General features: G+C 41.7%; 1 protein-coding gene across 1 annotated transcript; it reads left to right on the top strand.

Annotated features, from left to right (window-relative positions):
- Positions 1 to 610: 610 nt before the first annotated feature.
- Positions 611 to 2,493, top strand: COPS9 (COP9 signalosome subunit 9). The gene is made up of 3 exons (XM_074189481.1): positions 611 to 794; positions 925 to 997; positions 2,117 to 2,493. Exons 1-3 carry the CDS (start codon positions 732 to 734, stop codon positions 2,152 to 2,154), a joined length of 174 nt encoding a protein of 57 aa, XP_074045582.1. The 5' UTR covers positions 611 to 731; the 3' UTR covers positions 2,155 to 2,493.
- Positions 2,494 to 15,370: the final 12,877 nt, after the last annotated feature.

The following is a 15,370-nucleotide window of genomic DNA, read 5'->3' as shown; positions in this document are numbered from 1 at the left end:
GGCCGGGTGGACAGCCCCCTCCTTCGCTGGCAGCTCGGAGGTCCGGCGTCCCCTCCGCGTGGTTTCCTTCTCATGCCAGGCTGGGGGCCGGGCCGCGGCTGCTGCGTCTGTGTGTCTGTCCCCGCGCTGCAGGAGACATCAGGGCGCGGCCGTGCCAAGCGTGGAAGGGTGGGGGTGGGGGCCCTGCCAAGTCCCCGGCCCCACTTTCTCCTCCTGGGTGGGCGGCGGCCAGGCTTGGGGGAGTGGCTCGAGGTCACACAGTCAGAGGCTGGATTCGAACTCGTGTCCTGATTCCAAGGCCAGGGCTCCCCCCCCCAAAAAAGCCTGCATTGCCCTGGTCTGCCTGGGGGTGGCCCGGGGCCCCCCCAGGACGAGGCCCGGCCCTGGGCCCCGGGACCCAAGCTGGGCGGCGCCTCGAAGGTGGCGGCGGAGGCCGGCCTGGCTCATTCTAATCAGTTAAAAACGATTTAAATCGTCTGGACCTCAAATGGGACCCCGACCCCGACCCCCGCAGCTCCTGGAGCTGACCGCAAGGGGGCGCCCCTCCCGCAGGCCACGCCCCCCGCAGGGCCACGCCCCCCGCGGCCCCCCAGGCTCCTCCATAGGGAGGCCACGCCTCCGGGACCCACCCCGCCGCGCAGGCGCGCGCCAAACCGGAAGCCGCCGGAAGTCGGGGCGGGGCCGGGGCGGCGTGACGCGCCGGGCCGGGACGGAAGCGGAGCGACGGGGCCATGAAGCCGGCTGTGGACGAGATGTTCCCCGAGGGCGCCGGGCCCTACGTGGACCTGGACGAGGTGAGGGCGGGGGCGGGAGCCGGGCCGAGGCCCAGGCCTCCGGGAGGCCGCTGCGGGGCCGGGGGGCGGGCGAGGGGCCGCCCGGGGGGAGGGGCCGGGGCCCGTCACAGCACACGCGCCCCTTTGGCAGGCCGGAGGCAGCACGGGGCTCCTGATGGACTTGGCCGCCAACGAGAAGGCCGTGCACGCGGACTTCTTCAACGGTAAGGACCCCCGCACCGTTACTTCTCGGCCAGCCTTGTGGAGGGGGCGCGGGGCGTGCCCGGGGTGCCAGCGGTGCCAGCCCCGCCGGCCGGGGAAGCAGCCCGGAGGGTGAAGCGCCCGCGGGGTTCTTTGGCTCGGGCTCGGGGCTGAGTCAGGCCAGACTTGCAGGCCAAGACGCAGGGCCCCGGGCCCGGCACAGGGGACCAGCAGGACGTGTGCTGGCATCGCCCCGGAACCGCCGATGTGGCCCGAACGAGGACCACCACGCCGTGTTGGTTTTGATCCAGGTGTGGCCCTGCCCAGCGCGGGAAACGATTGTGTCTGGAGCCCGGTGTGAGCCGCTGGCTGGCAAAATAGAATTCGTGCTTTCTTAAATAAGAATTACAGAGAGCGCCACGTCGTTGGGCCCATGATTAAATGAAACGCAATATTTAAAATCTTCACTGTAGAAACTAAAATTGAGCCAAAGCCACGGAGGTGCTTTGTAACTGGTAGTTGATGGACTTCTTAAGGCTCCATCAAAAATAAGAGGAAAGGGGACAGCTTGGTGGTACAGTGGATAGAGTAATTTCCAAAGACTCATCTTTGGAGAGGTAATCAAAAGATAGGGGAGAGGGGCGGCTAGGTGGCACAGTGGGTAGAGCACCGGCCCTGGAGTCAGGAGGACCTGAGTTCAAATCTGGCCTCAGACACCTAATAATGACCTAGCTGTGTGGCCTTGGGCAAGCCACTTCACCCCTCTGCCTTGGAAAAAAAAAGACCTAAAAATGTGGACTTGTTAGGAAAGTAAATCACTAGAATTTCTCAGGAGAGGAACCTAGATGCTGCTCTATGTGACAGGATTTTGCATGACCTAGCTACCAATATTTCACTCTTCAGTTCTTTCGATTTTAATTCTTCTAGTAATTATATATCTGTTTAATAAACATGGTAAATAGCATAGAAATATCTTGTTGATCATAATTATGTCATACCTAGTATTTTAACTTATCTTTACAGCACTTAAATTAGGAATATATATTAGACGTTTATTACTTCAAGTAGTAAAGTTCATCAGACAAGTAGAATTGTCCTTTTATGTATGAATGCATTATATTAATGGTTCATTTTTTGCCTAGATTTCGAAGATCTTTTTGATGATGATGATATCCAGTGAAGTGATTTCCAGCCATGGAAACCCAAGATGTTAATTCTTTGATTTGTAGCAGTAGCGTAAATACCACTTTTATTTAATCAAAACATGGTTTATGATTTCTAAAGAGCTTTTGGAAATCACTTAAAGTTGGGGCATGATTACCAAGACAGGAATTGAACTATAAAAAAACGTTAACCATTAAGAAGCTGCTGTAGATATCTTTTAATATCAGCTGTTGTCCTTGTCTGAATAAATATGAAAAGGGTTTTATTTGTATGTAGTTCTGTTTTTCCACATTTGAATGATGTCACGGTTTGATGCATAATTTTGAAAAATAAATTGTTTATGTTTTGGAATGCCGATTCAAACAGCAAATTTGTCAGCTTATCAAATACATAATAAGATTTTTCCTATTTTGTCTCAAGTGACTGATCATTTTAATACATCTCCATAGACTCCAGGAATTATTTATTGACCAACTACTATGTTTAGGGGAAACACTGATACACACATAATGTGTTATGGGTAAAACACTATTTTGATTCACCTGTTTTTTTTTCAAAACACTGATTTGATTATACCTTAGGTCTAATATCTTTTGTAGCCAGAGATATTATACATCTCTTAGTTCACCTCTTAGCATCCATATTAAAATCTGGTGCTGACATACTTTACACAATATAGGACTGTTTTAACCCATGTGTCATTTAAATCATAGCTACTAACAGTCTTGGGCATTCTCAGCTGTAATTTTTTCCTGTGAATATCAAAATTGGACATACTTTGCACTCACTCCCTCTTAAAACCACTCAGAATAAAAGGATTTGATTCTAGGATGGTTTTTATTTAACTCAACAGAAAACAAAGAACAGATCCATGTTTGAAATCAACAATTAATAAAACTTCTCATTTCTGGAAGGGATCAAGCAGTTTTTCCTTTACTGAGTTCCATCTTAACATGAACAGTCCATGTGATTCACAATTCCAACAAAGGAATTGTTCCACATTTGTTTCTAGTGCATGGTTCTCTTCCACTCCAACCTCAATTATGTTGATTCTTCTTCGAGGATTAGATTTTGGACTTCCCCGGATCTATGAAATGGGGTGGTTCTCTTTATCATCAGTTTCTATAGAAAGAGTTCTCTGCATGTTCCCACTTCTGTTATGGATAGGCAGCAGAATGTGGCCCAAGAGTCTGGAGACAAGGCTGTGTGGCCATTGGCAAGTTCCTATCTCAGAACTTTAGTTTCTTCATCTGTAAAATGGGAAAAAATATTTTTATACAACTTAGATCATAGGGTTACAAAGAATACTGAAACCTCAAGATGTCTTGATATGTTATGACAAGCTTTAATAAATTGTTTAATACAAAACAAAAAAATTCAATTAACTTCAGATGAAGAAAACAGATTTTAAGCAAAAAATTTCATAACAGAAATTTCATTACCTCAGAAATGGATAAGGTCATTCTCATGTTTCACAAAATAAAGTTTCTTAAAAGGATTATTCCTTTGGGGGTCTTTTTTTCCCATCCCTCCCATGCAGAATTTGAACACAACTGAAAAATATAAGGCTTCTGTATACTTTTATTTTGAGGCAGAAGGCTAACAGTTATTCTCAGTAACTTGAAATTGGTGGCTTTATGAACAATTTACAAAAAGGTTGAAACATGCTATCCTAAAACCATGAAGAATTGGTAATGGTTCGGGAGAATCCTCTAATTGCAATTACCAGCTCTTGCTAGGTGACAGTTGCTTGATGGTCTTCCGACCAGAGAGGGAGGACCCAAGCAGCTCTCTCCATCTATATTTGGTGACCCGGCTTATGACCATCACCTTAGTTGAGCCTCAAAACTCTCTTGGAATAGCAACTTCTTTATTGGCCCAGGTCTTGCTCTTTCCTGCTTCTCATCCTCCACTCGGCTGCTGCAGCTCTACACCCCTAACAGTGTGCTGGTCTGGCCTGGCCTCACCTTACTGGGTCATCTCCAGCCCCTCCCTGTTACCTTTAGGGCTGAGGATCTAATAAAAGCTTCTCTCTGGCATTCAAGTCCTGCGCAACCTGACTGCAACATGACTTTCCAGCCTCACTTCACCTTCCTCTTTTGAGTGCACACTGTGGTTGAGCCAAAGGGCTTATGCACAGACTCATCAGTCAAGTATTAAGTGTCTGCCATTTGCCAGTTACTGCTAGACAAAGGTGGGAGAGAGGAAGGGAATAAACTTAACTCTTAGGACAAAACAGGTTTGTTCCTCATAACCCTATAAGATACCTGCTTGTTACTATCCCCATTTTACAGATGAAGAAACTGAGGCAAACATGTTAAATGACTTCTCCAAGATCACACAGCTTGTAGGCATCTGAAGTTGGATTTGAACTCGGATCTTTTTTAGGGATAATTAAGAATGAAACCATTCTTATGGTGAACTCGGATTCTTTTGTACTTAAAAGTTCATTTACAGGTACACAGAAAGGTACAAGAACATAGAAAAATATATGCAGCACAAATATTAAGTTGAACAACAAATGTGTACTAAATAACTTGATACAAAGTGAGGGAAGGCACTGGTTGGGGGACTCATGAAAAACTTTATGCGGAAGATAATGCCTTTTTTTTTAAGGTAAAAAAGAAGCAGAGGTAAGGAGGGAGTACATTCCAGCCATGGGGACTGACCATGCAAAGATAGACAATGAAGAGATTGTATGTTTATGAAGAACATGGAGAAGGCATTTGGGTGTGTGGAAGGTGAAGTGTCTCCCGAGTCTGAAAAGATGGATTGGCACCAGGAAGTCTAGAGGGCTTTTAAAAACTAGAAAGGAGCTTATGTTATATTTTCAAGGCAATAGGAAATCACTGGTTGGTTGAAAAACAAAGTAATGGTCTGCTCAGTGAAAATGACTGGCAGCCGTGTGCAGACTACATTGGAGATGAGTGGGAGAAGAAGGAGACCCAAAGTAAGGAAATTAGTGATCTCAATAATGACCAGGAGAGCCAAGTTGGTAGCTGTGGAAGGGGTGAGAAGTGGTGGGGGACATGAGATGTAAAGGTTAAATAATATTTGATGACTAGTGAAGGAAAGTGAAGAGACCAATATAATGCTGAGATTACAAACCTAAAATATCTGGAAGCTGGCCATGCCTTCAAAAGAAATAGGAACATTTGGATTAGGGAGGGCTTCAAGGACAAGATAATGAGTTCAGTTAAGGATATATCGAAGTTGAGATGTTTCCAGGATGTTTGATTTGAAATGTGATAGATGATTGGTGATGTGGGACTTAAAACTTGGGAGAGATTGGGGATCTATTTATCTGTAAGTCATCTGTGTAGAGATGATAGTTAAAATTCTTGGGTACTGGGTTTATCTGGAGCAAGAATAGAGAGGTGAAGAGGAGTGACCCCAGGGCAGAGCCTCAGAATAGCCGAAGTTAAGCAGGAGGTGAATAATGAGCAAAACCAAAGAGATTGAGGAATGGTCAGAGGGATGGGAGATGAACCAAGAAAGAGTAAGTATTGTCACAGAACCCTAAGAGGAGAGCACATTCAAGGGGTGGGGGTGGTTTAAGAGGCCCATATGCAGCATATTAGTCAAGAAAGATTAGGATGGAGAAAACCCTGAGATTTGACAATCCAGAGATGATAACTATCTTTTCTATTTAGTATTTTATCTTTCCACAGTTACATGTAAAAACAATTTTTCACATTCATTTTTAAAATTTTGAGTTCCAAATTCTCTCCCTTTCTCTCTCTTCCTTCTTCCCCCAATTAAGAAGACTAGCAATTTGATATAGGGTATATATCTGTAGTCAAGCAAAACATTTCCAGTCATATTGTGAAAGAAAACATCAATTAAAAAAAACACAAGAATAAAGTTTAAGAAAAAAGCAGGCTTCAGTCGGTATTCAGACCCCATCAGTTTTTATTCTGGATAGCATTTTACATCATAAATCCTTCAGAGTTGTCTTGGATCATTGTACTGCTGAAAATAGCCAACTCATTCATAGCTGATCACCTTACAATATTCCTCTTACTTTGTACACGGCACATTTCACCTTGAAGATGATTCCTAACTTTAAAGTGTTATTTCAATTGAGGGTTGAGGAATGAAACCAGTTTGTAAAGGGATGAAGAATGAGTGATTGGTGAGGAGGAACAGCAATTTTAGACAGCCTTTTTTCAGATTGAGAAATGGAGAAACAGAATGATCACTTGAAGAAAGGGTGCATTATAGTGAAGATTTTTAATTTTTTCTTTCCCTCATCACCCCTCCACCCCCCACCCCCTACCCACCACTGACAAAAAGAAAGAAAGCCTGAGTAGGCAAACAAAACAAATTTCATATTGATCATGTCAAAATGTGTGTCTCATTCTGCATATTGAGTCTATGAATAAACTGAAGTCAGAAAAACGTGAGTCACCTGAGGAATGCTTTAGACACTCACTAGCTATGTGATCCTGGGCAAATCACTGAACCCCCCCCCCCCACGCTGTAAAGTAAGAATAATAGCAGTAGAGGCTGTTATATGGCTCAAATGAGGCATTTGTATAACCTTTCATTATCAGTTTCCTGAAATCATGATTGAATATTGCATTGATCAGTCTTGCAATTTAGAGTATAAATTATTTTCCTGGTAAAACTCATTTCAACCTTCATATCCCCCATTTTTTTCCCCCTGAAACCATCCCCTTTCTTTGTTTCTTATGGCACAATAATAGTCGATTACATTCACTTACCCTAATTTATTCAGCTCTTTCCTAGTTGATGAGCATTCTGTTTCTTTGCTGCCACAAAAAGAACTGCTAGAAGTATTTTTCTACATTTAGATCTCTTCCTCTTTCCTTGATCTCCTTTGGATAGAAGTCCAGTAGTGGTAGTGTTAGGTCAAAGGGTATATCCAAGGTAGTTTTTTTTCAAAGATGGTAGATAAGCTACTAGGTCTGTACCCCAAAAGATTAAAGAAAAGGGACAAGGACTTAGGTGTACAAAAATATTTCTTAACTCTTTTTGTGATGATAAAGAAATGGAAACTGAGGAGATGCCCATGGCAAATGGATGAGAAACTTGTCTTTGAATTTGATGGAATACTGATGTACTGTAAGAGGTGATGAAGGGAATAGGAAGACCTCTGTAAGCAGCTTCAAAGTAGAAACAACAGTGTTTTAAAGATGATCAATTTTCAAAGACCTAGTAAGTGATAATCTCAATGATCCACCATAGTTCCAGAAGAAAATTCATTTCAAATGGAGAACTTAGGACCTCAAAATGTTGATTGAAGCATTTTTCCTGTCTTTTTCCAGAATATGGCCATTTGTTTTGTATAACTTCATATTTGTTTTGACTTTTATTTCTTGTCGTCTCAATAGGCATGGGAAGGGGAAGGGAAGAGAGTCTAGAATCGAAAATAAAATGGAAAAAAAAGATGGGTTATACTTAGATATGTTTGAAAGTAGAAAGGAAGGAATTGTTGATAAGGCGAAATTGAAGCTTCAAAAGAGGGAGCAGGGGCAGCTAGGTGGCGAAGTAGATAAAGCACCAGCCTTGGAGTCAGGAGGACCTGGGTTCAAATCTGGTCTCAGACACTTAATAATTACTTAGCCATGTGGCCTTGGGCAAGCCACTTAACCCCGTTTGCCTTGCAAAAACCTTAGAGAGAGAGAGAGAGAGAGAGAGAGAGAGGATAGTTGAGAATACAATCTTGTAGAGGAGATGTAGAGAAGTAGCACAAGATACATGTGGAGAGGTTGGTCATTGTCCCAGAGAAGGCTTATGACATGAGGAAGGAGAGAAGGGGAAATGATACCAAGGGTTGTTGAGAGGAAGAGAATGGGAGAAACTATGAATTCTGCCCAGATTTTTCTCTCTTCTTGTCACAGTACTTTGGTTCCATGTCTCCCCCTCAAGATAAAGCACACCCAAGAGATGCTTACAGGTGTGCATGTCAGTCTGGCTCTGTTTCTCAAGGTATATTCTCAAGGAAGTGTCTTTTATTTCTGGTTCTGTTTTCTCATCAATAAAATTTGATTAGGGGCGGCTAGGTGGCACAGTGGATAAAGCACCAGTCCTGGAGTCAGGAGTACCTGGGTTCAAATCCGGTCTCAGACACTTCATAATGACCTAGCTGTGTGGCCTTGGGCAAGCCACTTAACCCCATTGCCTTGCAAAAACCTAAAAAGAATAACAAAAAAAAATTGATTAACAGTGTTCTGAGGACAGTGTCTTCAATTTTAAAGCACTATCATGTGTGTTCTTGTTATTTTTTGTGGGCTTCAGGTGGAGCTGTGCACAAGAGCCCTATATAATAGAAAATCCTGGAAGGAGCATCATGATGTATTGGATGAAGAGCTGGCCTTGGAGTCAGGAAGGTCCATCTCTGGCAGCCAACTGACCATAGGTGCCAGCCTTCACCCTGTCAGGCCTCTTGGGCTGCCCTGCTGAGGAAAGGGTGTCACTCAGATCCTCTTATCCCACCAGTGGCATCAGGCTTCCAGTTTTCTGCCTATCTAGTGAATAGAAGCTCTCTTTCCAACTTTCTAATCTCTACATACACATACTTTTGAAGAATATCGTGTGTGTGTGTGTGTGTGTGTGTGTGTGTGTGTGTGTGTGTAACAGAAGTGTGGTCTAGAGAGCTGGTCCAGCCAGAAAGACCTGAGGTCCAGTTCCACCGATTCATAATGACTATAAGACATTGGGATAGTCATTTCACCACAGTGCTATTTCTATAAATTGTAGAAGTACCAACCAACATTGGTAGAAGGAGTTTCCTCAAGCAGGGTTTCCCTACATTAATGAAATCACAGATCCACTTCCTATCCCTATCATAATCTATCTCCCCTTTCTGTCTATCTCCCTATATTTCTCCATCTTTGTCTCTGTCTTGTCTCTATATGTGTGTGTGTGTGCACAGACACACACATACACACACACACATGAATACATCCAGGCAAAGACCAGGATCAGAGTGGGAAAGATACCAGCAGGTACCCAGGATGACAGGGGTCTCCAGGCAGCCTACAACAGATCCACAAGACTGCAACTTGCTCTACTCATCTCCAACAGTGGCCAGAACTCTGTCCATCAAGATACAAGTTAGGACATTTTGGGTAATTTGCTTCCTGTCACCAGATGTCACATGCTGATGCTTACCCAGCACTGGGGGCACACCATCTTGCCTCACTGACACAGTAGAAAGCGGGGCCAAGAGATTCCCACAGCAGCCAGACTACCTCCAGTGGACCTGTTTCCTATCAGGCCGTGGGATAGACCAATTCTGGTAAAAACAGGTGAAAACAACATACCCATGATTGTGCAACTCATGCCACCAATCACTCCATTAGCATGGTCCTCTTCAATACTGAAAGTCTAGTAGTAGTAGTAGTAGTAGTAGTAGTAGTAGTAGTAGTAGTAGTAGTAGTAGTAGTAGTAGTAATGAATGCATACTTTGCATATTTCTTGTACATATATATATCTGTTTATATACATGCTAATTCCATCTTGCATGTGTAAGATCCATGAAAGCAGAAACAATTTTGACCTTTCCTTGTAGTCCAAAATATCCATTACCAGCCTAGAACATTGTGAGATTCCATTGAGTGTCTGTTGGCATATCTATATGAATCTATGCACATCCATTATACAGATACATAAAAATATTCTCTGTCTAGCCATATATATATGTATGTATGAGTGTTTGTCTGTAGATAGACCCATAATTAGGCATGAGCCATTGCCTATATTCCTATGTATGAGGTGGTGCTTAGATAGTATACACAGAGGTCCCATTTTGCCCATAGAATTGTGTACTTTGTTGTCAGGAAGATGATTTTCTCCAAATCATAATCCCTCTATTCTTTTGCATCCCATGTGATTCCTGTGCAGGTTTTCTCATCTTTCATAGCAAATCCAGGCTATTTTACCTGCCTGTGGCTCTTATTAACATTTTAGGAATAACAAGAAAGCGCTTAGATATTATCTTCTTACTACATGATGTGACTTCTTTCTTTTCTGAGCACCGTCTTTCAAAATATTTTGTTCACCCTTTTTCAAGCATTATTCAATGATCAAAAAACATTTCTCAAGCACCTGCTATATGCTAGACACGGGATATACAGACAAAAATGAAATAATCCCAACTTTCAAGGTATTTATATTCTATCAGAGAAAACAATGTACAGAAATAAATATATAATAGGATACATGCAAAGTCAATGAAAATCATTTTGGGAGGGAGGATGCCAATCATAGTTAATATATTTACATATTTCCACTATGTCGGTCTCCAGTATCCAATGAGAATATATGTGCAAGGTACTTTGTAAACTGTAAAATGTTATATAAATGTGAGCTCTTACTCTTTTTTTGTTCTTTGTAATTAATCATTCTAAATGTGTGCTGGACCACAGGGTGTATCAGAAAGAGAATTTCACTGATTCCACATTTATGGTAAGTACTTTGATTTCTATAGAGGACAAGCTAGCATATGACAGGTAGGTTAATTTCCTTCAAGAATTAGACCAAATTAGGGGGGACAGCTGGGTGCCTCAGTGGATAGAGCACCCATCCTGGAGTCAGGAGGACCTGAGTTCAAATCCACCTTCAGACCCTTAATAATTACCTAGCTGTGTGACCTTGGGCAAGCCACTTAACCCCACTGCCTTGCAAAAAAAAAAAAAGAATTAGACCAAATTGAATTCTCTCTTATTTATTCAACTGAATTTCCTAGTGCTTCCAACTCTTCCATTTCATTTTGCTCTGGTTTATGGTTTGCTTGAAAATGAAGGTTGGGAACCCTTGAATATATTACTACCTCTTGTGAGATTTAAATGCCCATGATTAAGTTGTCCAACTATATTGAAAAAAACGAAACAGGTCAATTCTTTAGATTTTGTGTGAGATTATTTTCCTAGAACAAATAGTTACTGAGATCAATTACAGGAGTATTAGGTCTCCGTACGTGTACCACGCTCCCTGGGTAGCTAGTTGGCAGTAGCTAGTTGGCACTAGGTAGTCTTTCCAACTTGCCAGACCAAAAAGCAAGCCTCCTGCTTCAAGGAATTCAAGTACTCTCCCAAGAATAACAAACAGATTTATTTTCTAATATGATTCAGGGCAAACTTGATATTTTTTTGCCTGCTTTACATTTTGGTTTTGTAGCTGTTACCAAAATAAAACAATTGAACTTTTTAAAAAATATCTCCAAAGACACTGGATAATAGGTAGTGGAATCTGTAGGAAAATATTCATCTAGACCTAATTAACTTCTACCTCTATAGAAAAAGCAACAAACCTCACTGGAAAGATTGCTGAATCTTAACATTAAACTTAGAGTCATGGGGCCTAAGTCTGGATCCTGGTTCTGCAATTTTCAATTTATATTATACTGGATAAATCTCTTAACCTCTCCTAAGCCCTGGTTTTCTCACCTATAAAAATGAGAGGATTGGGTAAAATTGCCCTAAGCTCCAGAATCCCCACAAAGATGGAGTCAAATCTGATGTAATTTGAAAACAGGATCATAGATCCAGGACTAGAAAGGACCATAAAGAATGGCATAAAGACCATTAAAGATGAGCTGAGGCACAGCAAGATTCTCTAAAGTAGGCACGCCCTGCTGAATAGACCTGTGCCAGTGTCTCCCATGTATCCCAGTTCTTCAGAGAGATGATGAGAGTGTCCCTGGATCATGTCTTCTGTCCTTCATGAAAAGACTTGCCTTGTGTGAATTATCCATAAAATTGGCAAATGTATTTTTGGCTTTTCAATATCCTGGCCAGGCAAATGGAATTATGCTCTCTACAGTAGAGACTGAATGTTTGACAATTCAGCTCAAGAAAGGACCTCAGTGTCTGCACCTTATCTTTCCAAGTAATCTTCAGAATTTTCCTAAGACAACTCAAATAAAATTGTTTTGGTTTCCTGGCATGGTGCTGGCAGACTGTCCAGGTTTCACAGGTTGACATACAATGGTTCTGTAGACCTTCAGTTTGGTAGGCACTCTAATACCTCTCTTCTCCCACATTTTTCTTCAGAGCCTCCCAAACACTTTGTCATCTATGTCTATATCTCTTGAAAGTATATTGCTAAATAAGTGAACGTATCTATAGCATTCAAAATTTTTCCATTTGCTTAACTAATGGCTCCATGTATGGATAGTGTGGTGCTGACTGGTGAAGAACCTGTTTTCTTGGTGTTGATTGTTAAACCAAAACTAGCACAAGCAGAAAAGGATTAATCCATATTTTGCAACTCAGCCTCAGAGGATCCATTGAGTGCACAATTAACTGCAAACTGAAAGTCACTCACCAACTCTCTCTTTTTTTTTTTTAGGTTTTTGCAAGGCAAATGGGGTTAAGTGGCTTGCCCAAGGCCACACAGCTAGGTAAGTATTAAGTGTCTGAGACTGGATTTGAACCCAGGTACTCCTGACTCCAAGGCCCATGCTTTATCCACTACGCCACCTAGCCGCCCCACCAACTCTCTCTTGACTTTAGTCTTGGTTTAAAATCTTTTCATAACTTATGGAAAGATGGATTGAAACTATTTTTTAGCCCAAGACAACTTAGAATGTCAGCAGGAAAAATCTGCACCAGTGAGAGAGAAACACAGTCCAGCGTGGCCCAAAGCTGTGCAGCCCAGACCCCAGCAAACCAGGAACAGACCTTGGAGCCCCTGAATCAACAGTGGCATCTGCTTCCAGAGTGTAAGGAAGACAAACCACTGGTCAGAAGAAGATTACCGGAGAATCTTTGCTATCACTGAGGCAGTACTCTGTTGCTTTGTCCATCCTTGGATCTGGGTCTCAGTCCCAGGGAGAAGAGGATCATGAGGCCACAGGGGAATAGGGAGCCTTCTCACAATTTCAGGGCAGAGCACAGGCCAGGAAACTAGTAGATCTTTCTCCTTAGATCAAACCACCTTGAAAAGTCCCCAGCAATATCTCTGAAAACAGGTGTACAAAAACTCTGAAGTTTGGGACAGTTGCACCCTCCACCCTGGAAACAGAACTTTACTTTAACAAAGAGTTAAAACTTTCATCCCAGGTTGGAAAAAAGATCAAACAACAAAAAAAAAAATACGATCATAGAAAGTTACTGTGGTGATAAGGAAGATAAAAAACACACACTCGGAAGAAGAAAACAAAGTAAAAGCTCCTCCATCCAAAGCCTCCAAGAAAAATATGTATTGGTTTCAGACCATTGAAGAATTGGGTTTTTTTTTTGTTTTTTGTTTTAGGTTTTTTGCAAGGCAAATGGGGTCAATTGGCTTGCCCAAGGCCACACAGCTAGGTAATTATTATGTGTCTGAGACCGGGTTTGAACCCAGGTACTCCTGACTGCAAGGCCGGTGCTTTATCCACTGCGCCACCTAGCCGTCCCCCATTGAAGAACTGAAAAGGGAATTTGAAAATCAAGTTAAAGAGGCAAAGGAAAAACTAAGAAAATAAATGAGTGATGCAAGAAAATCATGAAAAAAAACAAATCAATAGCTTGGTAAGGGCTTCACAAAAAAAAAAAGCTGAAAAAATTTAACACTTTAAAAACCAGACTAGACCAAATGGTAAAAGAGGTCCAAAAAAACTAATGAAGAGAAGAATGCCTTAAAAAGCAGAATGAGACAAATAGAAAAAGAGGCACAAAATTTCACTGAAGAACAAAATTCCCCCCAAAATGGCAAAGGAGGTACAAAGTTTCACTGAGGAAAATAATTTCATAAAAATCAGAACTGAGCAAATTAGAACTAATGACTTAATGGAAAATTAAGAAACAACAATGTGAAATATCTCATTGGAAAAATAGGTCCAACAGAGATAATTTTAAAATATTTGGACTGCTTGAAAACCATGATCAAAAAAAGAGCCTAGATATTCTTTCAAGAAAATATCAAGGAGGGGCGGCTAGGTGGCGCAGTGGATAGAGTACTGGCCTTGGAGTCAGGAGTACCTGAGTTCAAATCTGGCCTCAGACACTTAATAATCACCTAGCTGTGTGGCCTTGGGCAAGCCACTTAACCCCATTGCCTTGCAAAATCTAAAAAAAAAAAAAAAAAAAATCAAGGAAAATTGCCCTGATATTCTAGAACCAGAGGATAAAGCAGAAATTGAAAGAATCTATCAATCACCTTCTAAAGTGAATCCCTAGATGAAAACTCCCAGAAATATTATACCCAAATTCCAGAACTCCTAGGTCAAGGAGAAAATATCACAAGTAGCCAGAAATTCAAGTATCATGTAACCACAGACAAGATAACCCAAGATTTAGCAGCTTCTACATTAAAGAATCAGAGGACCTGGAATATCATGTTCCACAAGGCAAAAGAGCTTGGATTATAACCAAAAATAGACTACCCGGCAAAACTGAGCATACTCTTTTTTTTTTTACATTTATTTTAAGGCAATGGGGTTAAGTGACTTGCCCAAAGTCACACAGCTTGGCGATTATTAAGTTTCTGAGGCCAGATTTGAACTCCTCCTGACTCCTGGGCCAGTGCTCTATCCACTGCACCAGCTAGCTGCCCCTGAGCATACTTTTTCAGAGAACTTTCAAAGTTTTATGATGAAAAGACCAGAACTGAACAGAAAATCTGACATTCAAATACAAGACTCATAAGAAACATTATAAGGTAAAAAAAGAAAGAGGAGTCATAAGGGATGTAATGATGTTAGACTTTTTATATTTCTATGTGAGAAGAAGATATTGGGAACTTATATGAACCTATTCATCATTGGGGAATTAAAAGGTAAATATACAGAGAGCACAAATGTGATTTGAATATGAAGAGATGATAGCTAAAAAAAATTAAAATTAAAAATTAAATTAAGGGGAGATAGAGGAATGTACTGGGAGAAAAGGGAAGGGGGAAAAATGAAGTAAATTATCTCAGAAAAGGATCAAGAAAAAAATTTTTACAGTAGAATGGAAGAAGGAAGAGGTGAGGAGAAGTGAGTGAAGCTTTACTCTTATCAGAATTGGCTCAAAGTGAGAATAGCACACACACTCAATTGGGTTTAGAAATCTATCTTACCCTACAGGAAAGTAGGAAGACTGGGATAAAAAGAAAGGGGAGGAGGGTTGATGGAGGGGAGGACAGATTGTGGGAGAGGATAGTCAGAAACAAAACACTTTTGAGGAGGGACAGGGTGGAAGAAGACAGAATAGAATTGGGTGAGGGGGAAATAACAGTTAACAATAGTAATTGTGAAAACAACTTTGAAGCAAGTTTCTCTGGTAAGTTCTTCATTT

This window comes from Macrotis lagotis, chromosome 5 (assembly GCF_037893015.1).
Source record: "Macrotis lagotis isolate mMagLag1 chromosome 5, bilby.v1.9.chrom.fasta, whole genome shotgun sequence".
Lineage (NCBI taxonomy): Eukaryota > Metazoa > Chordata > Mammalia > Peramelemorphia > Peramelidae > Macrotis > Macrotis lagotis.
The sequence above is the reverse complement of the archived record's forward strand: the minus strand, read 5'-3'. Positions and strand labels throughout refer to the sequence as shown.